Genomic DNA, 26,617 nt, shown 5'->3' with positions numbered 1-26,617 from the left:
AATAAATAAAGAACGTGTAGCCGAGCAAAGAAAAAAGAAAATTGCAGTATTGAGGACAAGGGCGTGGCGGTTAAAGAAAAAGAATGCAGAACTGTGCAGCATATTAGAAGATTTAAAAGCCCGATGTTTAATAAATCAAGAATCTGCTGATGTTTTGTCATCTATAGAAACGGCAAATAAGGACTTTTTAAAAAGATATATTTGTAAAGAATCCGCACCTAGGAAGTATTCTGTAGAGTTAAGAAAATTTGCATTAACTCTCCACTTTATAAGTCCAAGAGCCTACGATCATGTTCGAAAATATTTCAATACATGCCTTCCTCACCCACGAACTCTTTCACGGTGGTACCAGTGTATAGACGGTAGTCCAGGGATCAGTAAAGAATCTTTAGAAGCAATAAAACTACTCAAATTAGCTAATAGTATAGTGAATCCATTTCGCAAATTATTTTGCGCCCTATGTTTCGATGAAATGGCTATTAGAAAGCATGTAGATTTTGATGGTCAAAACTGTATAGGGTTTGTAGATTGTGGCAATAATATAAGTAGTGGTCAATTAGCTAAGGAAGCCCTTGTCTTTATGCTAACTGCTATAAATGGTAGTTGGAAAATACCTTTAGGGTACTTTTTAATAGATGGTATTTCGGCATACCAAAAAGCCAATTTAGTTCAGACCTGTATTAAAACCGTTCATGATGAATGTGGAGTAGAAATTTTATCACTTACATTCGATGGCTGTCCAACAAACTTTGCAATGGCTAAATTATTAGGGTGTTGTTTACAAGATACTCAAATAGATCCTACTTTCCAAGTAGGTGACAAAAAAATTATTATATACCCAGATCCATCACATATGCTTAAATTAGTACGGAATACTTTGGCTCAGAAAGGACCCATCATTGATAGGCAGGGACGCACTATTTCCTGGGAATACATCAAACATTTAATTGACTTGCAGGAAAATGAAGGACTTCACCTAGCTAATAAACTGAAAAGATCTCATATGAATTTTAGGCAACAGATCATGAAAGTAAAGTTGGCTGCTCAGACTTTCAGTAATTCTGTTGCTGATGCCATAGAATTTTGTAACGAAGAACTTAAAATAGATAATTTCTCAAATTCGGAGGCTACAGTAGAATTTATTAAAAATATAAATGACTTGTTTGACATATTAAATTCAAGAAATATGAATGCATATACACATAAAAAACCTCTATTCGAGGGAAACTTTTTAAATACTAAATTTATTCTTGAACAAATATATCAATATTTAATGAAGTTACATTTAGGTGGCATGCCCATCCTTAATACAAACCGAAAGACTGGATTTTTGGGCTTTATGATTTGTATACGAGGGATAATTTTTCTATACGAAAATTATGCCAGAAGTGAATCCTTACAATTTCTGTGTACGTATAAGCTTAGCCAAGATCACTTGGAGTATTTCTTTAGCGCGATTAGGGCTAAAGGTGGATTTAACAATAACCCTACAGCCAAACAATTTAAATCCGCTTTCAAACGGATGCTAGTCCATGGTGAACTTAAACACATCACTACAGGTAATTGCATTCCTCTACAGGAAATAAATATACTAACATATACCAAACCGGAAATTGCAATAAATAAAACCACAGAAAGAATTAAACTAATAGATGAAACTGATGATTCTGAGATACGTGACATTGATTTTATCCGCACTATGGATGACCACGACTATTTAAGTGATCCTAGTAAACTGACCGAATTTTCGAAACAAATTATTATTTATATCGCAGGGTTTGTTGTAAGTCAACTGAAAAAAGAACTTAAGTGTCCTGATTGTACGTCAGTTTTGACTGCGGATAAATTTAAAAGTTTCTTGTATAAAAAAGACAAGGGGGGACTGCAATATCCTAGTAAAGATGTAGTTGCCATTTGTACATTTAGTGAGAAAATTTTCCGTCAAAATAGAGATATGAGTAAGAAAAATTATTTTCATACTATTTCTCAAGAATGTCTCAAAAGATGCCTTAATGAAAATCTTTTTTCAAGAATAAGTGATCATTTTAAAAATCAATTATTTTTAGACTGTCACTATTCACTTTTAATTAAATCCATCTGCGGAAAATATATAAAAGTTAGGATGCACTATGCAACAAAAAAAATGTCTGAGGTGGATGACAAGGTACGCAACTTTTATAACAAGTTAATTTTATTTAAAGGTCAATAATTTTGAAGGTCAAGGATTCAACACCATCCTTAACTCTTAATTATAAGATTTTTTTTATGTTTGTATTAGTCATCACTACATAGTATAAAACAAAGTCGCTTTCTCTGTCCCTATGTCCCTTTGTACGCTTAAATCTTTGAAACTACGCAACGGATTTTGATGCGGTTTTTTTTAATAGATAGAGTAATTCAAGAGGAAGGTTTATATGTATAATAACACCCATTAAATAGTGGAGAAGTACTGTTATTTTTGAGGTTTCTAATGTGATGTCGTAAAAATTTACATTTTTTCCGCTTACATTGCAAACGCTGGCTGAACCCTACGAGTTTTATCAAAATAATGTACTAAGTATTATACACATTGAAAAGGTCTACAGAAAAGTCCGCGATGGTATATGTCTATCTCTTATGGACAATAACTTTTTTTGTCATTTACTTTTTACGACAAATAATGGCTAATTTTCGAAGCGATTTTAACCAATACAGCATTAATACTTAACCAATTAAATACCTTGAATACATTGTTCATTTGATATAGATATACAAGGTGAAAGGTAAGACATTTGAAAAATTTAGACAGGAGCTTCTACTCATGAAACTGAACAACTTTTGTTCTACAACTTTGCTGAATTTGTAAAAAAAAATTGGACTTTGTAAGGAAACTTCGCTAATCAGCTGACAGATTTCCATACAAAGTCCAAATTTTTTTCTATATAATATAAATAGATATTATAATTATATATAATAATTATATAATAAGATATAATATAAACTACCTTATGTCCGATTTATTCCAGATATTGATGCATGCCAAAAAGGAGGACTAGGCCTACTGGGGATACCTCTTTAAAAAAAACGCACCTAAGGTTCTTACCTCACAGGTGGTGTGGAAAAAGAACCAATACAATACAACAGTGAATATATATATATATACTAGCGGTCCGCCCCGGCTTCGCCCGTGGTACATATTTCGCAATAAAAGGTTGTGCCAAATTTCATCAAAATCGGCCCAGTAGTTTATGCGTGAAAACCATACATACATACATACATACAAACCTTTCCTCTTTATAATATTAGTATAGATTTAAAAATTGCGGGACGTAGCGTTTGCCGCGGTACCGGCCAGCCGCCCGGCTATATATTTTATACCCGTGCGAAGCCGGAGCGGGCCGCTATGTTTTTATATACAACGTTCATAATTTTTCTGTAGTGTATTTAGTATCAGCATTGCACCCGTGCGAAGCCGGGGCGGGTCGCTAGTTAAGTTAATAAATAACAAAATCTTTTCAAATCTGTCTTTTTCTTCATAAACCTATCTTACAAAAAAATACCCAAACATTTATAGATATTTTGCCAGTTTTTCGGATAAAAAGTTTTTGTAATAGTTGGCAACATTGACGTAAGGATTCGCCATCTCGTTCGGGTATACGCCGATGTGATCTCTAGTACATTCTCCCTCTACGACAGCAACGCTTCGCACCGTCTTCGCACAATCGAGCACTAGAAAAACCTTAAACTAATGCGCATGAATTGATGCGTGCAATCGATTTATCGTTAGTAATTATTAATTGTTGGAAAAAAATTTAAAGCTTTCGTTTCATTGTAGTTTTTTCGAAATAATCAAAGTTAATTCAAATTGTGTTAAAAAAATAAATATTAAGTATGGATGAAGGTACTTACAAACATTGAAAAAAATGTTAATGAAATAATCAAAATCCAAATTACTTAAAATAACCGTAAATATTTTTCAACCAATTATTAAATGTATACAACTTTATTTACACATTAATGAGGTTATTGCTAACTCTATGAATATTTTTTTTTCAACACTGAACTTATTATTACATAATAAAAATGGCCGTAATTTTACAGATTCTATCGAATGTTTGCATCTACGGTGCTACTGCTACCTGATAAAGTTATCTGTGATCCATTGAAATGTTACATTTTTTAGGCCTGACCTTGAGTTTTTTAGAGGACGCAATTTTATTTTTTTGATGTGTAGGGGGGGTCAGTGTGAAGCTATCACCAAGTTTGTGGGGTCGCCACCCTTGTCCCATGGCCGCCATCTTGAAAATAGCGGTTGAAATGGTTTTAACGATATATCTCTTAAACTATTTATCTGATAATAAAACAATTTTAACATTATTTGTTGCAAATTAAATTCTCTACAACTTTGATTCAGTAACTTTTTGTCGTAGAACTATAAATAAAAAAGTTATAAGTAAGCGAAAATGTTCAGAAATTAGAGCTATTTATATTTTTCAATAAAACTTTTTTTTATCATTTTACGAAGAAATGGTATAAGACTATTTTTGTAGATTGTTTTTCGAGGAACAACTTTTATATACAACATTTTTTCATTACGTCAATAGCTAAGGTTTTACAGCGCTCAGAAGTGAGTACTATTTTTCAGTAGTAACTATACATAATAAATTGGCTATTGGCTCTTTTCCCAGACTCCACAACAATGGAAGCACACTGCAGAACATTTCAGCCCTGCTTTTCGACGTAAAAAAAAAACGCACTTCCAGACTCTACCTCCTGGGTTGTGGGGAAAAGATTCAATAATTAATTATTAATAATATTGTAAAATTAATTATTAAAAATATTATTATAACAAAAATAAAATAATTACTGGTGACAAATTATTATTAGTACACACATAATATATCGTATTCTGTATAGTAAAGAGTACTTAAAATAGTACTCACTTCGGATGGCTGTAAAACCTTAGCTATTTACTTAATGAAAAAATGTTGTAAATAAAAGTTGTTCTACGAAAAACAATCTACAAAAATGGTCTGATATAATTTCTTCGTAAACTTTATAAAAAAAAGTTTTATTGAAAAATATAAACATCTCTAATTTCTGAACATTTTCGCTTATAACTTTTCTGTTTATAGTTCTACGACAAAAAGTTACTGAACCTAAGTTGTAGAGAATTTAATTTGCAACGAATAATGTTAACATTGTTTTATTATCAGATAAATAGTTTAAGAGATATATCGTAAAAACCATTTCAACCGCTATTTTCAAGATGGCGGCCGTGGGACAAGAGTGGCGACCCCACAAACTTGGTGATAGCTTCACACTGACCCCCCCTACACATCAAAAAAATAAAATTGCGTCCTCTAAAAAATGCGACCCCAAATGTAACTTTTCAATGGACCACTGCGGTTATCTGTGACTTCAGACTGCCATATACTTGCTCTGTGAGTTGTGACATACGTGATACGCGTTATGGTGGCAGTACACATGTGGCCAACGTGTTGGGCCAACGGGTTGGGCCAACGTGTAGAGAGCTACTTGGCGGTATGTTGGCTTCATTAGCCTAGTTGGCGCCAATATTGGCAGGCCAACCGAATGTTGTCGGTTTTTTGTGCACACATCAAAGGATCTTGGCGCGCTCCGCAAACAGCGTTCACACGTTGGCGCCGATGTGGACAAGCAATGAGGTTTTACAATTCGTAGAATTGTATCCACATGAAGGAATAATTTGGAATCCACGGCATGAACTACTTACACAAAAATAAAAACCATATGACTCAATAAATTAGATGTTTTATTTTCTATTTATTATATTATTCTAGATGTTTTTCTTATCTCACTTTCATACAATGAGATAAAAAAATGAATATATTTATAAAATGAGTAAAATAGTATTAATAAGTTCTTAAAAATTAAATAACAATATAACTAGGTACAATGAGCATAATTTTGATCAAATTGTGCTTTATTACATAAATAATATTATCATTTAATATAATAATATTATAATCTTTAAAGTTTCGTTTTATAGGTAGTTAATATTTAATTAAATGTAAAATGTACACATTTTAAACATTTGAAAAAATCTAAACAATAATAATGTTTTATTTATACAGAAATAAAAAAAGGACAATAGAGATTGGAAAATGGTATCATCGTAGACGGCAGAGTACACTCATTATTATTGGTGCACATGTACGTAATAATTAAACGCACTGTATAAATAAATTGCCGCGGCTGCAAGAACTTCTACGGACTACGTCCATCTTTGAAGCGCCAATGCAGAATGATCAGTACGCCAATGTGTGAACAGGAACCTTGATATCCTTCATTTTTTCCCAACACGTTGGCCCAACGCCTTGGCCCCATGTGTACTGCCGCTATTACAACCATTTTACGGTTTACCAAATACATACCGATTTAGTTATTAGTATTTGTTAAATTCTCGGGTTATAATGCTATTTTCTATAGCGAACAATGCTGAACATTAACAAATAATACACTTTCTGTGCACACATTTTTCTTTAAATCCTTCAAGATGATGGTCACAATTCATGGTCTTCCTGTGAATGTAAGAATAACCATAAAATAATTACATACTTGTTTTTCTTGAATCTTGCGTTATGAATTAAGATTTTAATCTATTCTATTTATAAATATTTCATGTTTACAGATCAATTATCAGGATGTAAAGGCCATGATCAAACGGGAATGTAAGATTGCAGACTTTATATTGGATAATTTAGTAAGTGAGACCGATGGATTAAAAAAAGTACGAGTAGGGCTTGCGGACGACATAGAAGGCGCACATGTTATAAAATGTTTAAATGGATATCGTTTCTCTGGATACATATTACGCGTGACTCCTGTTGGAAAATCAGGGGTAAGGAATTAATTCAACATTGTCTATGACCATAGAACACGTTCTAATGTTGTGCATATTTTATTCTTATTACAAAATACGAAATTCTATCTAACTCGTTAAATTAATTATTCAATAATATTTAATTAGAGATACTCTAGTAGAATTTAAGGTTTAAAGACATTTATACCCATTAAGACAATAAGTCACTTACATGAGAAACTTAATTTTAAACATAGGTATGTATAAAAAATAACATTTGTTAGTTCAATTTTGTTAATTTTCTTTTATTTACTATTCAATACTGGTAGTTACCTAGCAACCAACCTTTCTTCATCTTTTTCATAAACTATTTTTTTTATAGGTTTTGAACCAAGCCAGTCCACTCAATCAAAGGGCATACCCAGCGCAAGGTTACCCGGGTCAAAGTCAAAATGATTATGGTCGTGTTGACCCCTGGTCAAATAACCAGTGGAGTGCGAACCAACCAATCGCCCAAGCGCAGCAAAATAATTATGGATATCAGGGACAACAGATGAATACTTATGCTCCTGCTGTGAGTGTTTAAAATATTTATTTATATATATTTTTTCACAGGAAAACAAATTGGCATTACAATGCAAAATCCTTTATTCATAAACATGAAACACATACAAGCAATTATTATTAAAAAAACAAAATACCCGACTGCACACGCATACATATTTTTTTAAAGGGAAATTTAGAAAAAATATTATTATGTCTTTATCCCGTGGGACTTTTAGGATAAAATGTATCCTATGACACTCCCGTAATCAAGACAAATCTAACGATACCTCATACATCAAAACCCATCAAGCCGTTTAGGCTACAGGTGGTCACAAAGAAAAAACATTACCCTCCTTCTTTGGCAGTCGGGTAAAAAAAGAAGAAAAATGAAATGGAGAAACATATTATACATAGTATGTTATTATCAAATAAGTGGCAATCTTTTAATCCACTGTTTATAATATTTCAATTGTAGAAAAAAGTACTAAAGTATTTTATTTATGTTTTTTACCGTGCAGACTTATTTTTATGAAATGACAAATGTTATATTTGATATGTAATGGCAAGATTATTTCCTATTATAATTAAACTGATGTGAAACCTTACTGTTCTTTAGAAAAGTTATTAAAATGTATAAAATAATGTTGTTTGTGATACGCTAAAAATTAGTCAAAGGAACCTTAATAAGCATCTTAATTAACTCTAAGGGTGCTTTTCCACTAAAGATGTGCGAGGATGCGTAGCTGCTGATGTGTTTATAAAGAAGCAATAGTATCGCCACAGAATACATAATAGTAGCTAAACGCTACAGAACGGACACTCTCCGCCTCCCGCCAAAATTAAACACTTACCTCCCCCGCACGATTAGACTAAAAATGGTCCACATTTTTCTACAGGGACGATACGCAACGAAGATTGACAACATTAATCAAATTGACTTAAAGTAATTTTATTATTTTGGATTTGTGATTATCGTTTTTCGTAGAAAATGGTTAGATATTGTGCTGTTTACGGATGTATTTCATCAGTAAAACGCGAATTTTTTTTTACGCTAGTTACAAATGTGCCGACCATAAAGTGTTAATACACACATTTGCAGTCTCTACAGTGTGACTGTCAAAACGATAATTTTGTATGGAGTGTCCGGGGTGTGGTATCGCTTCAAGCACTAAATGCTTCAAAATTCAAACTATATGAACACATTTGTCGCTATACATCCTTGCAGGTTATTGGTGAAACGCACCCTTATCCTTATTTTTAACACCTTGTGAAGTTTTTATATGAAAAAAACATCAATGAAAATCTAAAATGTTTATGAATTAAGTAACTAAACTTCACTTCTAGAATGTGAACCAACAAATCAGGCCGCAGTATGATCAAAGGCAATCTATTCTTAGTAGAATAGGGCCCCCCTCACAGGGGTTCGCTTTTGCCCCAAAGAATGAAGTGACACAACCAGTGGTATGTGTATTTTATATTGCATATTTAACAATTTATTATTTTTTAATTTTAATTTTATTTGTTTGTAAAAAAAAATAAGGCTTAAGATGTGCTTGATAATTTTGTTAATGCTGTATGTTGAATGTTAACAGTTTTATTTTTGTAATAAAAAAATAGTTTATTTAATTTTATCAAAATTGTTAATAAAAATGCTTCAACTATAGGTATATTAAGAAGAGCTGGAACGTCAACACATTTACACAATGCACATGTTAGGCCGGGAGATACTGACACAAAATTTCGGGCCATTTGTAACAGGATGGCGGTCTAGAGGGGTCTTAGTACGCAATCACAAAAAGAAAAATGATGGTCAGAACGCTGGTACCGGCGGACTAGTCGCGTGGGCGTTAGTCACACTCGTCGGATAAATAGCGAAAGTCCAACGATTTGTAACACAAAAATTTTAGAATTTACCGATAGCCCTTAAAAAAGATGTAGGCGGTAGTGTCATGCCATACAGTTACGATGTGACTTACAGTCCGCCATACCGACGTGAATGCGTTGATTAAAAAAAAAAAACAATTCAACCATTTGTACCGAGCTCACTTTTGCACAGGTAACCATCGTCGTGCAGCCATTTACTAAAATTGCCATGCCATACTTTTCGGACGATTCCAAATGGTCGCCATAACGCGGAAAAGTCAAACGATTTGTAAATCGTTTGACTTTCGCTATTTATCCGACGAGTTCGACTAACGCCCACGCGACTAGTCCGCCGGTACCAGCGTTCTGAGTTCTGATCATCATTTTTCTTTTAGTCATTGCGTAATAAGACCTCTGTAGAACCGCCATTCTGTTACAAATGACCCGAAATTTTGTGTCAGTATCTCCCGGCCTATGTATGTGTCATATTTTGCAATTGTTTATAAATACAGGGTGATGTAATTGGTGTAGTACGAATATCTAAAAATCTATGAAGAATTTTGTGATACAGTAAATGGAAGAATTATAGACTATTTTACAGTATTTACTTAATAAAATCATTTAATTTTTTGTTCATTTTCATTAGAAATGTCAATTTTTCTCACCAAGGTGGAAATTTGGATGATAAGAATCTTGTTAGAAAAATATAAATTTTGACTAAAATCGGCATTTTTTTTTTCAAAAATCAAATAACTAATTAATAACAACGGGTCACCATGAAATTTGACTTTGATTGCAAAGCATTAAATTTCGTAGTTTAGGTCGTAATTAGACGGAAAAAAAATATATGGCATGAAAAACTTTGCTTTTGTGCTTAGAAGACTGATTGAAGGAAATTTTTAAAAATCTCGGATTTTAATTTTTTATTGAAAATAAAACTATTGAAATAAAAATGTTTATTATTTTTATTAAGTTTTACTATCAAATTAGCTTACAGAGAAGTAGAAAATAACTTAAAAGTACACACTTTTACTTTTTCTTTTATGTTCATAGCTACTTTCTCTCTATAAACCCCAAATATAGTCGCCCATCATGTTTTCATTGTATTGGCCTTGATAGCGTTGTTCAAAATTCATGATGTCCTGATGGAAACGTTCTCTTTGCTCTTCGGAATAGGCTCCCATATTGTTTTTAAATTTATCCAAATGAGCATGCAGCATATGTACTTTTAATGACATCCTGCAGCCCATGGCCTTAAAATTTGTAATTGGAATTTGCCTTTCCTTCCAAACACCTTTTACAATATCTACAAGCAACATGTGGAGCCCATGGCTTATCTTGATTCCGTACAGGACAGTCAAAATATGCTTCATAGGCTTCACAGAGAACGTGAGATGTCTTTAGTTCATATTTCACGTCTCGAACTTTAATAAATTGACCACATATAAAACAAAATGCATCAGAATCGTATTTGCACTTTCGTGACGACATTTTAAGTTATTCTGGGCTTGTAAATAATACCTGATGGTTGTTTACCACTCGGGTGCCATCTAGCGGCACAGTGTAAACGTTAATATCCCACTCTCACCGCGCGGTCTTTTTAAAAAATTAAAATTTATGAAAAAATTGAAAAATTAGTATTATTATTATAACTATCACAAAAGCAAACTTTATACCGAAAAAAGGTATTTTCTTTTCGTTTTTGTGCATAACTAACTGGAAAATAATAGTATAAACTTTAGGACAAAGAACGAAAATTTTTTTGTCGAGTCGTGTAATCAGAGTTATCACATTATTAAAGAAAATAAGCCAAACTATACACAATTTTTACCTACTTGATGCAATCCTCAAAGATCTCAACCCAATAGAGTTACTATGGGGCATAATTAAAGGGAAAGTAGCATCACAAAATGTGAACTTTAACTTGAAAACTGTGGAAGAATTATTTAGAAAGGAAGCAAATGCTATTAGTCTGGATATGTTTAGTGACGTTTGGAGAAAGACGCGAGAACATGTGGAAAAATATATTCAATTAGAACCAAAAGTAGATAATTACACTGACTCATTTATAATAACATTAAGAAATTCCGACGGCGAGTTCTTCGAGCGATGAAAGTTTCAGTGAAGTAGAAGATTACGATTATGATTAAATAGATTCTTCTTCTTCTCTATAGATACTGCTTTCTGAATTGGTGGTAAATGTTAAAACTGTTCAAAAGTGCTTCTAGAAGAAGTCTAATTGTATAAATGTTTGAGTTTGAGTTTAAAACCAATAGTGTGAAAATTATACAATAAACATGTAACACATAGTTATTTGTTAGCGCGTATTGGTAGGTATTACGTACTTACTACAAATATAATATTTCTTAGATATCTTTACTCGACCAAAGTCAGGAATTTAATTATTATTTGATAATTGAATGATTATTAATACTTTTATCCAATTGATTATTATTAGAATAAATAATTAACTTCATCAATTGATTTACTTTTAAATTATAATTTTACAGGTAAATTATGAGAGCTTTCATAAGTAATTATATTTGCATATACATATCTACAACGCACCCATTTTACAATTCAAGTCTAAAATGAAACTAGAGTCGCATTTATTTTTGAACATACTGTAAGTGAAATTGCATAAGTGTGAGTACTGTGAACATGCCAGCTTTCCCTAATTGACCGATATGTATATTAGGTACCAACTTCTTAAGAGTAAAATATGACCCACATTAACACATTTAATTCTAACTGTACACTTATAAATAACCAGTGACAATACAATTATTTAATGTGTTTAAGTATCTTATTAAAGCATGCTTTTTTTAATTATATTACTTCAAAATAATTATAATTTTTTTATTAACGTCATGATTAAATTCTCAATTAATAGGCCCCAGTAAGGCAAGGCGTGTTAAGGGCTGTCGAAATAGTAGACACATCGCACCTCACAAACCGACACATAGGATCTTACGACACGTCACGTGATAGATCCGACTTGGCACGCGATAGGCCAGAATTGGCACGCGAAAGATCTGACTTGGCACGCGACAGACCGGACTTGGCACGTGACAGACCGGACTTGACACGCGAAAGATCAGACTTGGCACGTGATAGGCCAGAATTGGCACGTGATAGTATTGACATGCCACGTAGGCGACCCGACATGCCCCGTGAGAATGTAAGTGAAAAATCAGTTGATTTAACAATTTATGTGATGTTAGAATATTTAGATTTTCTTTCTTTAAACCCATTACATATTCGTTTTTCTGCCCAATGTAATCACTTTATTTATTCATACTTTTGTAATCTTAATATATATAAATCTCGTGTCACAATGTTTGTCCTCAATGGACTCCTAAACCACTTAACCACTTAACCACGGACCGCTAGTACACTATAATTTTAGTCTCACTATAAATATTTAAGCATACATATATTCACTTTTAAATAATTTTGATTTGTATTTCATTAGGTAATCATGAAAGATCACTTCCAAGGACCAGAATATGGTTCACCGCAACCAAGCTCGAGTTATTATCAAGATCGTGGTCCATGGGCGCAACAGGTAAAATAATAGATGTAACATGATATTCAAAGTATTGTTTTAAAGCTTTTTTGTTGAACATTACTTGTTTTAAGTGTAGGGTGCGTAGAATCTACATGCTACGGTTATTACTGATAATTATAGATATTATATTATTATGAAAATAAAAGAAACAAATGATTTCTGTTAATAATTTTTTTTTGAAATTTGATCAGTATTTTTGATGTACTTAATTGTATATATTATGTAGTTATAATTTGGTGGCCTTTTCCTTTGAATTCTAATTAATATAGGTAAATTGAGATTAAACTATAAAATTGCCACACTTATTTCTTTATAACCAATCACAAAATTCCAGCAGAAACAGGGCGACGATCGCAAATACCCAGCCGACAAACGTGAACTCATAAAGGAGCCATTGATAAAGCATTCTGGCGCTTACAAAGAGTACGATAAGGGTCAATTTTCCCCGCAACCAAGCTCCACTGGCACGAGAAGGAATATATCACCGCCAGGGAAAAGATTGCTTCAAAGCGGTAGAGATTTATCACCACCGGGCAGACAAATACCACCATCGAGGATTTCTCCACCCGGGAGACGAGTTTCCCCATCTGGCAGGCGTATTTCCCCACCTGGAAGACGTATTTCCCCATCTGGAAGACGAATGTCTCCGCCAGGACGTAGAATTTCTCCATCAGGACGTCGTATGTCACCTGGACGTAGAATTTCCCCATCGGGTCGTCGTATTTCCCCACCTGGGAGGAGAATTTCCCCGCCGGGTCGACGTATTTCCCCTGGAAGACATGTATCACCGCATTCTAATATTCATAAAGATCAAGGTATAATATTTTACGGTTTTCACTGTTTTGTAGTTGAGTTTTTAAAGTCACTAACACATTATTTTTAAGCATAATACATTTTTTGTTAAGGAATTTACCAAATTGGTTCAATAGTTTCCAGATACTGGGTTATTGTGTTTGTCATATTATTAGATTATTGTTGATGTTATTATAATATTCCTTCTGATCAATTATTATTTAGATTTATTGAATTTTCATCTTGTTACAGTTAAAAGAAATTTACCTGGACGTCATTCGCCCGACCGCCGCGACGAAGGTCGTAGGATACCTCCTGGACAAGAAAGGTAGGTGAAAAATATATATTAGCAAAAGTTATTATAAAAACATATTTTTATACAGACAAACCAAGTGAGTTGAAATGGCTATATTTAAAAAAATAAGTTTAAGATTTATGTGCTTTTTATAGAAAATTTAAATTATGTATAAAAATTATGTATAATTTGTATTTCAAAAATATTTTGTCCATTTAAATAGTGTAGAATTAATATTGTGTTTAAAAATTTTAAAATAAATATTACATGGGAAAGAAAATTATTAATCGAAATATGATAGTTCTATTTAAAATCTATATTATTGCTTAATATTTCAAACTATCTGAGCCGCGCGGTTTCACCCGCATTGCTCCGCTCCTGTTGGTCTATGCGTGATGATATATATCAATAATATGATATATATAAAAAATATGAAAGCCTTCCTCGATAAATGGGCTATCTAACAACAAAATAATTTTTCAAATCGGACCAGTAGTTCCGGAGATTAGCGCGTTCAAACAAACAAACTCTTCAGTTTTATAATATTAGTATAGGTTTTTTCACTATACGGACATAAAATTAAATAAAAAATATTACCTATACTTTTATTAAGGTACTCTCCAACGCATTTGGACGAAATAAGGCCGACATCAAAACAAGTCAGACCGGCGTATGAGCCTCCATCGGTAAGTGGCTATTTTGAACTTTATATACAAGGAAATAAAGCATATAATTAATTAGCAAATGTTACAGTTAGTAACTTTTTTGTAAACTATATAGTATTGAATTTTAGAATTTTTTAGTATTTTATAATATGTAATATGTTATGAGTTGAGAATCTCTTCGTTTGTTGTGTGTTATTACAAGTTTTGGAATAAAATAACTGTCTGTAGACAGATATAGAAAGATAAGTCGCAAATAACTGTCTGTAGACAGATATAGAAAGATAAGTCGCAAATAATTTATAAATAACAATAACGAAAAAAAGTTCTATTCTGTTCTGTTCTTGAGAAATTGTAAACTATTTCTTAAGAGCTTTGGGTTTAGTTTATCAGGATTCATATACATAATACTACTCACATATATAAGAGATAGTTGTACAGTATAGTTGCAGTATCCAACAATTTGGGATCAAAGTGACAATTGACTGCACTAAAAGAACGTTTACTACACTTTTAGTTCAACAATGAAGATCAGTTGCATCAATTGAGATTTTTAAGCCATATAAGTTATCCGCGTGTTATACTGCCAGAACATAAGACTTCTATGTGTAATTAAATATAACAAGAACATTGTGAAAAGATAGAATAAATAAATTATGCCACCTGGAAACTATTTGTCCTGGACTGATCTATGTGACAAAATAAATAAAATGTGTATGATTATTACGATGATGATGTCTCCGTAGCCGATTTTGACTTCTGACTGCATTGGAGCCTTCATACGTACAAGATATATTTAGTGCGTAAGTTTGCACGCAATATAAAGCCCTTGTGGTAGTGCTACGCTACGCTGTAAAGACGCACTCTATCGTCTTTACAGCTCCGAATCCAAAAAGCTCGGATACAGATCTGGCCGATTTTTGCTGAACCTCAAATCGTCATGAGTTCAAAAATGCTGTACTAGCGCGTCATATCAACCAACGTTGTGTGCTAGAATGATCATCACCGACATGGTAACAGTTAGAACTTACGAAAACTCTGAGGATCAGTAGATTTTACCACCTGTAAGCACCTGTTCCTACAGGTTGACTGGCGAAATCTAAAGGTTTATGTTATACCCCTGAGCATTTCTCTACACCCCTGAATAAAATGGGTATAAGCATAGAAATTTAATTATGTTAAATGACGATGAAATGATAATTTTTCAGTTTAAGCACAAGCACTTCACGGTGAATATATTCAATATGCTACCAACAAATGGAACGCGTGAAACGTGGCCAGCGAAAGTCTATAATACAAACAGATTCGCTCTCGACTCAGAATTTTTACCCTTAAACTTTAACGTTCGAGTGTTTATTGCTCATCAGACCGCAATCACAGAATATATAATAGTACTACGTACAGAAGGTTCACTCCCTATCAAAAGTCAACTTTAGGAATAAATAATAGCTAGCTGTATAGCTATAATAGCTCAGGGTTAGTACTCGCCGCCGATTTATCATAGGTACGCGAACACACGTCACGCGACGAACGCAGTGAGCGCGCAGACGGCGAGTGGCAGACAACCCGCGCTCGACTGCCAACTCAGTCGGCAACGGCGCGAAACATACCTAAACTTCGGAGTGAAAGTGCTGTGAAACCCTCTGCCGAAATAGACAAAGGAAATTACCCAAAGACGGGATAAAGCCTCTCATTCACTACACGTACCACGAGCTGAGCCCCAAGCCGTACACATTTCTGGACAAATCCGTCATCTTCCATACACTCCACTAACGCCGAGCCGCGAACCAACACATGCACACGCAGATTTGTCTGCGGACTTAACGGCCGAGTACGACGAATTTGCATGAATGGCCATTATAAATATATAATGTTGTCAGTATTGATCTAATAGATCAAGACTTTTTGCTGAATGAAGGTGAAATAGTATAATGTCATGTTCAAATAACTCCAAATTGTAGATGTAAATTAAAGACTATCTAGGTTTGTGTCTGTTAAAAATAGTTTTCAAGAATTGATTCAAAGTCGAACGTCAGGATCTAACAGTAAAAATATAACTGGTAGTACCATCATAATTTTGATGCATATCAATTTGAACAAATAGAAGCACTACTACTAAAGATTTTTACTTAATACTGCAAGAAAACTAAGAATGTGAAGAGAATACTATTATGATAATATAAACATGAACATGTTTCTACTAAAATTAACATATCCAGAAGTAATAAGAATTTGAATTACAAACCAACAAGGAAAATCTACTGGTTGAATATGTCTTTAATTGCAACCTTTAGTAAACGAATTATTATGATCTACTGCATCATGTTCCTTTCCAATAGAAAAAAAAATCGTTTGATTTATGCTGCTCCCGCCGACGTACAAATAAAACATAGATTTGCATATATAAACTATGCTTTCGGATCTTTAAAACATTGAGGAATGATTTTCGAGGAAGATAGGAAATATTATCGATAAATGAAGCTGTCCAATAAAAAAAATGTATTGAGGGATATGAATGATGACATATCAGAATAAATATAGAATACAAACCTCTGCAGATTTTTTATTGAAACATCATTCAATTGATCATATACAATAAACAAAACTTTATGAAGCTTTCCCTGCTCCGAATGCCGTTTTTGTGTTTCTCAACAGATATATTATAATTTTTAAGTAATATTTTAAATTGATTTTGTGAAGAGTATGAAATGTTGTTGGTGACTAAAGATAACAAAAGTATTATTAAATATTTTAATAAAATAAGTAATAATAATTATAAACTTATAATATTAAAATTATTTATCAAAGAATAATAGGAATATTGAAGAATTTATTGAATTGCATTAAGGACGACTTGAAGCCAATTCAAACTAATACAGCCATAGCAGTAAAGTTCCATCACAAAATATCTATGCTTTTAAATCTTTTTAGTTTGTCTTTAATCTATTGTCATTTCCTGTTGCAAAATAACTTTCAATTTACAGGCATCGAATCAACCTATGTACTCAGGTGGATATCGTCCGAACAGCAATGAAAATGTTCAATATCCGCAAGGGAGACCGGACCGTTGGTCGGACAGAGAGAAGCCGTTCATCAAACACGAAGACGATAGAAGAGAGCCGAGAATGTCCAAATTCGATTCGCAAAGAGGCGTGGATCATCCCGTGCCAGAAGGAATAAAGCGAGCCAGGTCGCCAAATCGTGAATCGAGATCTCCAAAACGTGATCGCTCGCCTGTACGCGATCGCTACAGAAGACATTCTCCTTCGCCCAGATCTCCGCGACGTTCGTGGGCTTTGGAGAAGAGACGTAGCCCAGAAGATGGACAAGCACCTCCTCCGCCAAGCTGGCCTGGACAAAATGCAAGAGACAAGAGACCTTACCCCGACAGAGCTGATGATGCAAGACCTTCGCCTTGGGAAATACCTAAATTTGAACCTAAAACAGAAGATATACGCCGAGAACCTAGAGCTGTGGTAGAAGAGAAAAGGCATTTTGAACGTGATACAATAGCTGTGCGAAAGGACTTGATGAAATGGAAACCGGTTGGGAACGAGAGTCCAAAACATCCTTCGAGTCGTTTCAATCCAGATGATAGTGAAAAAGATCGCAGGAGAAAAGAATTTGAAGGTCGCCCACAAGAGTTTAGAATGCAAGACGACGCAGATAGAAGAGGACGACCGGACAGGCGCGAGTTTGCTGACCGTCACGAACAAGAAGATCGACGATACAAGTCTAATTATGCGGACGCAAATGACCTCACACAAATAAAAGAAGAATTGTCCCGACGTATTGAGAAAAAGACAGAGATACTGAAGAAGCAAGAAGAACTTCAAAAAGAAATAGAAGACGTGTATAAACGTGCCGTGGACTTTACTAAAAAAGCAGAAATGTATAAAAAGAGTGATCACAGACATGAAGAGGATTATCGAGATGAACGCCGCCAAGATCAACATGACTCCAAACATTATGCAGATCGTTTTGACCAAGAGCGTCGGAGTCGCGATGAATTTGCTAAAAAGCCGTATGTCGAACGAAATAGAGACGATTTTCGTGTAGACGACCGCAGCTTGGAAGAGAAAAATAAACCAAGACGTCCTATGAGTCCAAGTCAAAAAGCGAAAAGAGACAAAGCTGGTGAAGAAATCTCCGAAAAACTGTTAAGCAAATATGGTAGCCATTTGCCGGAAGATATTAAAACTAGGGTACTCGAAGAAATGAAATTTGCTATTTTAAAGATATTTTTCGACATGTTTGGAAGCGATGAAGTTTCGTTCATTGAAATGGTGGTAAAGTTCAACTCCAAGCACAACATTAAAGATCAAGAGAAAATATTCGACGACGTTATGAAGAGTTTCCCGAGTCAGTATCGGAAGCGTCCTGCGCAAGGTGAGATTGCTGTGATTATATTGGTATTTATATAAATGACATTCACATTTACTTATGAATATAAAATAGATGATATAAATGATATGAATCCCGATTTCAATGACTATATTTTTTCTATCTCGATATATCCTGTTTATAAAAGTATAACGGGATGTTAGTAAAATAAAATAAATATTTTGCAGATGACTCTGGAGTACCGTCGAAGACATCCAAACCATCTCCTACAACAATTGCAAGTAAAGGTAATAAACGAGCACACGTATTGTATTGATATTATTAATATATTTTTTATTTTTGTATCATAATTTGCATCTAACAATCTATACTTCAACCATTTTTTCAGATGGGACTCAAGAATCGTCATACCAAAGTAAGTACGCCTTTAGCATTATTCGAATATGTATCGTCGCTTAAAATATCGTTCACTATCTGAGATTTTTTTATTCACAGTACCTAATTGGGATTATAGTTACGTGACACAAACGCAGATGCCACAAATGGCCGCCTCAAACTCGTATATGAATCAGCAGTATTTTATGATGCAAGGATTCGTTCCAACTTATTCAGATGTTGTCAACGTTGTACCAGAATCGGTTTCAGCAGAAACTGTCGTTCCATCAGGAGTCGAAGGCTACAACCTATTTCTGTGCAAAGATGATTTTCAGCCAATTAACGGCCACGAAGCAAACATGCTGAAAGAGCACTTGATACAGCAAATGCTAAAGATTACACAAAATTCGCAAGGTTGGGCTCCGGATTTCACGGTGAAAGGCTTACAAAGCCCTTTTCGCTATGAAGTCGTCACGAAGGACGTATCGTCCATGGATTGGCTTCTGAATCTGGATTTCAGCGAATTCGAGGGTTTCAATGTTCTTGTGTACACTAAAGAAGAGTTGTGGTACGAACGCGCTGCGGTGTGGCTTCCGAGTCACTCTAAATGTCGTAATATCGAGCCTTTGATGAAACTCAAGTTGCAAAATAGGTTCTTAGAAGGCGTCAATATAGGTAAGTGGAAGTTGGTGAAGAAGATCGTTACAGCTAAAGGTACCCGCATATACGTCGATATGCCCCCGTCGTCGGCTCGCTCTTTGGAAAACCACAAAATGATGCTCAGCTACGAGCTCCAGAAAGTCAACGTTTTCTTGAAAGCTGTTGCCGTGGATAAAGACGCGTTTGACGCTGGTTTAAAGGAGCCATCTGTACGATTTATACCTGCGCCCCAAAACGCCCCGATGCCTTCTATCAGCCAAGATCCGAATGTAATAAAGTTCTGCTTCAAAGGAGATAAGGCGATTTCTCTTCCGATCGCACGCAAAATAAAGGACTCGATTATATTCAAACTGTTCCAGTACCATCAATTGGGAAGAAATATCAGAACCGATTTTATAAAATATGGATTCATGACGCCAGGCTATTTCGGAGTTCTACCTGAAAATGACGAATCTAAAAATTGGCTTCTACGTATAAATATTGGGGAAATCAATCGTCAATCCGTCGTCGTGATGTCTGGCGATGACCTCGACACGCGCTACATTAAAATGTTTATCGATTTGCCGGAAGATCAAAACGCGGCGATCGCTATAGAGAGATTGAGAAACGGCAACCAAGGGGTGAAAGGTATTAATTTCAACAAGTGGAAATATGCCAAAGTTAATTACGACAGGAACACGCAAAAGGTAACGCTCACCGTTGAGATGGATATGGAATCGGTGGATACTATTGTCAGTCTTAAATATCAATTGGATTATGTAGGTGAAGGTGCAGATTTTGAAACACTTACCGTTCGTTCGGAATATTCGCACTCAAAATTGAGCGACGTGCTGAAGAAGTATAAAGATGAACAAAACGATACATACATTGTTGCTAATATGGATCTTGCATCGGAGGAAAGTGACGACGATGTAGTATGTCTCGATTAGTTTAGTCTAAGCTTGATCTTTCTTTATATATTTTTGTCTTAGAATATATTTGTGTTTTTCCCTATAACATTACGTTATGAATATAATTATGAATGGCTATTACGTTCGTTTTATTGTGTGAGACCATTTTTTCGGCATAATTTTCAGGGGTTGTTTTAAAGAAAATAAAAAAGAAGAACTTACTATATTTTTCATACAATCTTATTGTGTATTTTTCATACATTAATAGATCAACCTTAATTTTTGTGAATAAATAATATGTAAAAAATTATAAATAATATCATTTATCGCCCTATATTTAAGCAAAAATTAGTTCGTCTTTATGAATTTCGTCCAATAGTTTTACAGCACTTTACGACAAAGAGGTAAGTGTTAACTACACATAATATTATGATACAATTTAATATTTTATTTGTCTTATTTTGATTCAAACTAGTATCCAGTTCGTTTCAGATATATCGCTATGTGAAATATCGAAGCATCTTCGTGATAAGGGCAAAGAAGATTGGAATCATGATTGCAGATCTTCGGAATTGGTGGCTTTGGCTGTCAAAGGCGACGAGATAGGATATGAACAAATTGGGTAAGATTCTATAAAACAATGTTTTACAGGTTTAAATTTCAGCTTAATAGGTGCAGAAGCGGTTTATGTGGTCCATTTTCGTGTACTGGAGTATTTCAAATTGCGCTTGGGGAAAGACACCTTTCTTAATGTTGACGCAGATTCTACGGTTATTTAGATCATCATCGACAACTATTAAGATGATTTTGCAGGGGCTTAGGTCTTCTATCAGCGGATCTAGATGTGATTAAAATCTTCCAGCGTCTTTATTTTATTCTTCAACGTAATGGCATTTTGTATTCTCTGAATACAATTCCTTAGTGTTATTGATGAAATGTTTCTAGAAAATGGAGCAAAAAGAGCGGAAGGTATTGCGTCAAGTAAGTGTGATCGTTCTGCATTTTTTATAGATCCTGTAGAAGTTGACGAGGCATCATTTAAATATTTCTTTGTCCAATAGTGTTACTTGCTTGTCAACCAACACGTATTTCTTTCTTTGAAGCTGCTCGGTGAACACATAGATATATTGAATATTTCTAGAAATTTGTCTTGAGTCATTATTAAATGTTCTTTGACTTTTCTCCATGATGCTGATTTCAACAAATGGATGAAATGGTTATCGTTATTTCCAGAATTTAATTTCTGGTGTAATTCTTAGTTACGTTCATTTCGTTCTAACAAAGACATCTCAGTATTCTTGCTGCACTTGAAATCTATCACTAGTACAAGAAGTTGTGACCAGGTGATTTGTTCTCCTGAAGAACATTTTGCATCCGATAAAACCACGAGGTATGGAAATGAAGAAATTATAGTTTTTTTGTTGTGTGGTTTGTTTTTGTTTTTTGGGTTCAAAAATTTATAGGAACCTTAGGATTCTAAATTGAACACATTATCCAGATGATATTTTTAGCGTTATATGGAAAATACGTCAATATGAGAGAAAGATTTTGAGTTATTGATAAACTAGCCAATCTAAGTAATATTTTTACTGCTAACCCGGTGGGGTTAGCAGTAGATGGTGATACCATATTCTTTTGCTATTTTCAGTTATTCTGTATGAATGTTATATTTTGAACCAGAGTGTAATAAAATTGAAATATATTTTACACTAAAAAGTGAACTACCCTCATTAATTAGTATGTATTTTAGTGGACAGTGTCAACTTTTTTTAAACTGTTAATTTTAAAATAAATTCCCTTTTTATTTAATTCTGAACATGTTAAATTAATAACTTTTTTTTTTAAACTTTTAAATACAATTTATATTTGAATCACATATTTTTTCTTTATCTAAGAATTATGTTTGCGTATTGTTACAGCTACAATTCGTAAAATGCCAGTGAAATATGCATCTAAAGCCCTACCACAAAGGAAGCCTACATCTAAAACGGTTGAATCTAAAAAAACAGGTGAGTTCTTATACTTTAATACTGCTATGAAATAAGTTGTTAATTTCAATAAATATTCATATAATGTTTCTCGGACATTTTTGACGATATTATAATAAGCTATTGTAAGTCTAATTGTTCATTATATGTATGGCAATGGCATTTTGATTTGTTTTCGATTGAAAGATGTACTAGTGATTATTTTACTCACTTAATTTTCTTTATGACAGAAACAAAACCACGTCAAGAAGTGGTGAAACAGAAATCTGATGACACTGTGCGTAAGAGCAAGACGGAAGATTCTAAGAAAAGTCATAAGGTTGCCAATGATGATGCAGGTATGTTATATTTTTATTTTATCCTTTATATGATAGGGATAGGTTTGGTCTGGGAATTTTTTAAAGTAAAAATAAATAAATAAAGAAATATGGCTTTTTTCAGTGTGTAATGATGTTGAATACTTGTGAAATGTGATTTACCAATATTTTTTGGGATATATATCGTTTTTGTTGAAAAAAAAAATTGTAATTTTTCGTTATTTTTTCCAAAAAGTTTCGTCGAGATATTTAAAAAAATACATTTTATACAAAAAAAAACTTTTTTCAACAGAAACAACGGCCGTCAAAAAGGAAACCGACGAATCGATACAAGCTATGTTCCCGGAGGAAGTTTCAGAAACGGTACGGGAATTGGATCCGCTAACTACAAGACTTCTGGAGTATGAGCTGCGACATATTATGATTAAGGTAATAAAATATTTAATTGTATGAAATGTATCATATTATGAGCAATTTCGATTTTAATGTATAAACTGTAACATACCTACATATTATGAAATTTTACATTTCAATTTTTTGTACCTGATTCATTAAAAGCGTATATGGCAGACGATTTTTTTCAATGATGCTCAATATAATGAACATGCTGTTCTGCTCGGCTTCGTTTAGTAGTATATTTAGTAGTATAGTAGTAGTAATAGTAATACGTATCAGTTGTTCCTGAGATGGGCGCGTTCAAACAAACAAGCATACTTAAATATTAGTTAAACCTAATAAGGATTAAGGTTCCCTTAAAAAGCCTGAAGCATGCCACTTTTTCAAATTTAAGAAAAATTCTTATTTTTAGGTCTGGCAAGAATTTCCCGACGACCCTCCGACAGATGACGAGAAATTGATCGCAGAAAAGTTTAGAAATGAAGCCGGTGATGATATTAGAAATGTGAGTTTAACTCTTTGGTTGAGATACATGTACAACTAATATAAAGAAAATCAATACTATTTGATCATTGGGTAAAATAATGCCTGTATCTGGGTTTAAATTATCTATATATAAGTATTTATTTAAAAATATATATGTATGTTTATCAGCCATCTGGTTTCCATAACACAAGCCAAAGCTTAGTATGGGATCAGATCAAATATTTGTGTATTTTAACATTGATTAAAATTACCTTTATATTTTAGCATGTTCGGCTAGTCATAGTAATAATTAAAACAATTCTTAGGTTTAACAGAATTATAATAAATTAATGTCATGAAGAAATTAAAATAGATTTCGTTTTTTTGTTTGGCTAGTTTATAGATAATTTCTATTTTTCATTTATTTTAATTACGATGCTTTACTTCATATTGCAGATAATCGGATTAAATGTCACAAAGAGGTTGCTGAATATACATAACAGGTTGATTGTCAAGGTAAGTTTGTATGCTCAGAAAAAAATAATACAAAGATGATTTCTTAATTCTTATATGTATTTATAATTATAATACAGTGAAGTAGTATATAAATACTTGTTTAAGATTTTTTTTGAAGTGAAACTTCTTTAAGTTGAAAGTATAATTTCAAGGTCGCGTCATGGAGTAAGGTAATGATTTTGGTATCTTTGAATTTTGCCAAAGATTTTGCCACTTCTGAGACCTGTGCTCGCTTTTTCATCATAAACAACGTTTATTTTCATCAGGTTCGATTCTCCAGTCGTCCAGAGAAAAGCTATTTGCTAGCGTTTCTGAAGAAATATAACATTCGTGGCTTCAAGCGAGTCGCCTCAGAGACTAACACATTTGCTGCTCAGTTGAAAACTATTGAAGATTTTGACAGAATATGTGCTGAGAAAGTGATTAGCTGTGGTATATTCATATTTTTATGTACTTATGAATTCAATATGAATTTCTATTAATTTGTTTGGAATTATTGTTAAAGTTTTTAGAAACAAAATTCAGTATTTAGCGTTATAATAGCATGTAATGTATTTTTATCGTTGACCTGAGAGTTTAAAAATTGCATATGTTATTATTAAATACAATTGTAAATTAAATAAAGTGATTAATACAAAGATAATTTAAACTTATTTCATTCTATCACAGGTAATGCAAAGCTCACAATAACTCCATGCTACAAATTTATGAAGTGTCCACCAAAATTGAAAACTAAATTCGTGGAAGAAACTGAAGATAACACCGAGGTAAAGGAAAAACCTAAAGATACAGCAGATACTACAAATGATAAAGAAGAATCTCAAAAGATAGAAGATAAAAATAAAGTTGTAACAGAAGAAAAACCTGAAGAAAAGAAGAATGAAAATAAAGCAGCAATAGAAAACACTACTAAGAATGTTAACACAGTAAGAACAGAAGTGAAAGAAGCTGACAAAAAAACTAATGTTGAAAATCAACCTAAAGAACAAAATAAACCTATAATTGTAAATAAACCTGATACGCCAAAACCAGCAAATACACAAACACCAGTTAAAGAAACTGTACAAAAAACAGACGTTAAAAAAGTTACTAATGCTACAGTAGAACAACCAAAAGATAAAAATGTTGCGAAAAATAACGAAACCAAAATAAGTGAAACCGAAAAAACAGTCAAACCAACTTTAGAGAAAAATAAAGAAATTGCTGCGAATGTCACAACAAATGCAAATACTCAAAAAGCTAAACCGGCTGTTGTACCTAAACCCGCGCAAAAACCAGCAAAAGCACCAATTATTGCGCCTACAAATAATATATCTAAAACTGTGCCTAAACCAAAAACTCCTCAAAAAGTCACTAAACCCGCTATTGTTCCCAAAATTATCAACAAGGCAAAAGAAACGCCGAAAGTTCAAACGAAAAAGACACCGAATAAAGAAAAACCTAAAGATCCTATAAAAACAATTAAAAATGATGTAATTGAAAAATATGATGATTACGATGAAATGGATGATGAAGATATTCTAGCTTTATTGTCTGAAGGTGTTGTTTTGGATGAGTGCGGTTCTGATGACGAATAAATAAAAAAAATCTTAGTTTTAAGCAATTTGTATTGTTCATACGTAATTGTAGAAGTAAATAAATGGTGATTTGTCCAATGACCATCGTCGTTTTTTTGATTAATTCCCTTTCCGCAACATTTTCTATAGTAGATAATGGTAAATAGCAAATAATCTATGGGTCTGACATTGATGTTATGTGGATGTTATTTTGGTTACATAATTAAATCATCATTTCATTTAATATTCCGTAATTCCCTAATATAAAATATACCAAGGAAATAAATGAAATCAGGTAATTCATAAATAATACATTTATTGAAATATCAGCATGAGTATTATTGTTACAACAAAAATTTCACTTTACTTTGGAGGCGACGGAGTATCTGCAATTTCATCTTCAACCTGAAAAATAACAGAATTACCTCATTAATTTTTTTTGTTTTATTCAATATGTACTAAGTACATACTAATATCATTACATAATACATACAGTACATAATAAGATCATTTTCAATCAAATAAACTGCAAAGTATTTTTGTCTAGGATCTATGGAA

The 26,617-nt window shown here is 33.3% G+C and overlaps 1 protein-coding gene across 4 annotated transcripts; it reads left to right on the top strand.

Moving 5' to 3' along the window:
* The first annotated feature begins 6,367 nt into the window (after positions 1–6,367).
* On the top strand, positions 6,368–26,162 carry LOC149476598 (uncharacterized). 4 transcript variants are annotated; one of them, XM_089711858.1, is made up of 19 exons: positions 6,368–6,550; positions 6,653–6,862; positions 7,206–7,397; positions 8,714–8,830; positions 12,126–12,413; positions 12,708–12,800; positions 13,141–13,618; positions 13,848–13,923; positions 14,504–14,576; positions 17,537–18,941; positions 19,124–19,183; positions 19,285–19,311; positions 22,741–22,830; positions 23,040–23,147; positions 23,419–23,555; positions 23,935–24,027; positions 24,444–24,503; positions 24,770–24,935; positions 25,173–26,162. In XM_089711858.1, exons 1-19 carry the CDS (start codon positions 6,518–6,520, stop codon positions 26,078–26,080), a joined length of 4,614 nt encoding a protein of 1,537 aa, XP_089567984.1. In that variant the 5' UTR covers positions 6,368–6,517; the 3' UTR covers positions 26,081–26,162. The 4 variants fall into 4 exon arrangements, with proteins under 4 accessions (XP_089567984.1, XP_089567983.1, XP_089567985.1 ...); XM_089711857.1 differs by having other exon boundaries at positions 13,138–13,618; XM_089711859.1 differs by lacking the exon at positions 19,285–19,311 and having other exon boundaries at positions 13,138–13,618.
* Positions 26,163–26,617: the final 455 nt, after the last annotated feature.

The sequence above is a fragment of the Colias philodice genome, chromosome 27, assembly GCF_061535455.1.
Source record: "Colias philodice isolate Cphi_HAF_F1 chromosome 27, ilColPhil1 Martin Lab GWU primary, whole genome shotgun sequence".
In the NCBI taxonomy this organism is placed as follows: domain Eukaryota; kingdom Metazoa; phylum Arthropoda; class Insecta; order Lepidoptera; family Pieridae; genus Colias; species Colias philodice.
Note: the sequence above shows the minus strand (reverse complement) of the source record. Positions and strands in the feature narration are given on the sequence as shown.

Bases quoted from the DNA above. Each gene is read 5' to 3' on its own strand.
- LOC149476598 (XM_089711857.1), top strand. From the start codon at position 6,518: ATGATGGTCACAATTCATGGTCTTCCTGTGAAT. The intron at 7,398-8,713 runs GTGAGTGTTTAA...CTTCACTTCTAG, and splicing joins TGAATACTTATGCTCCTGCT to AATGTGAACCAACAAATCAG. The intron at 12,414-12,707 runs GTAAGTGAAAAA...GTATTTCATTAG, and splicing joins CCGACATGCCCCGTGAGAAT to GTAATCATGAAAGATCACTT.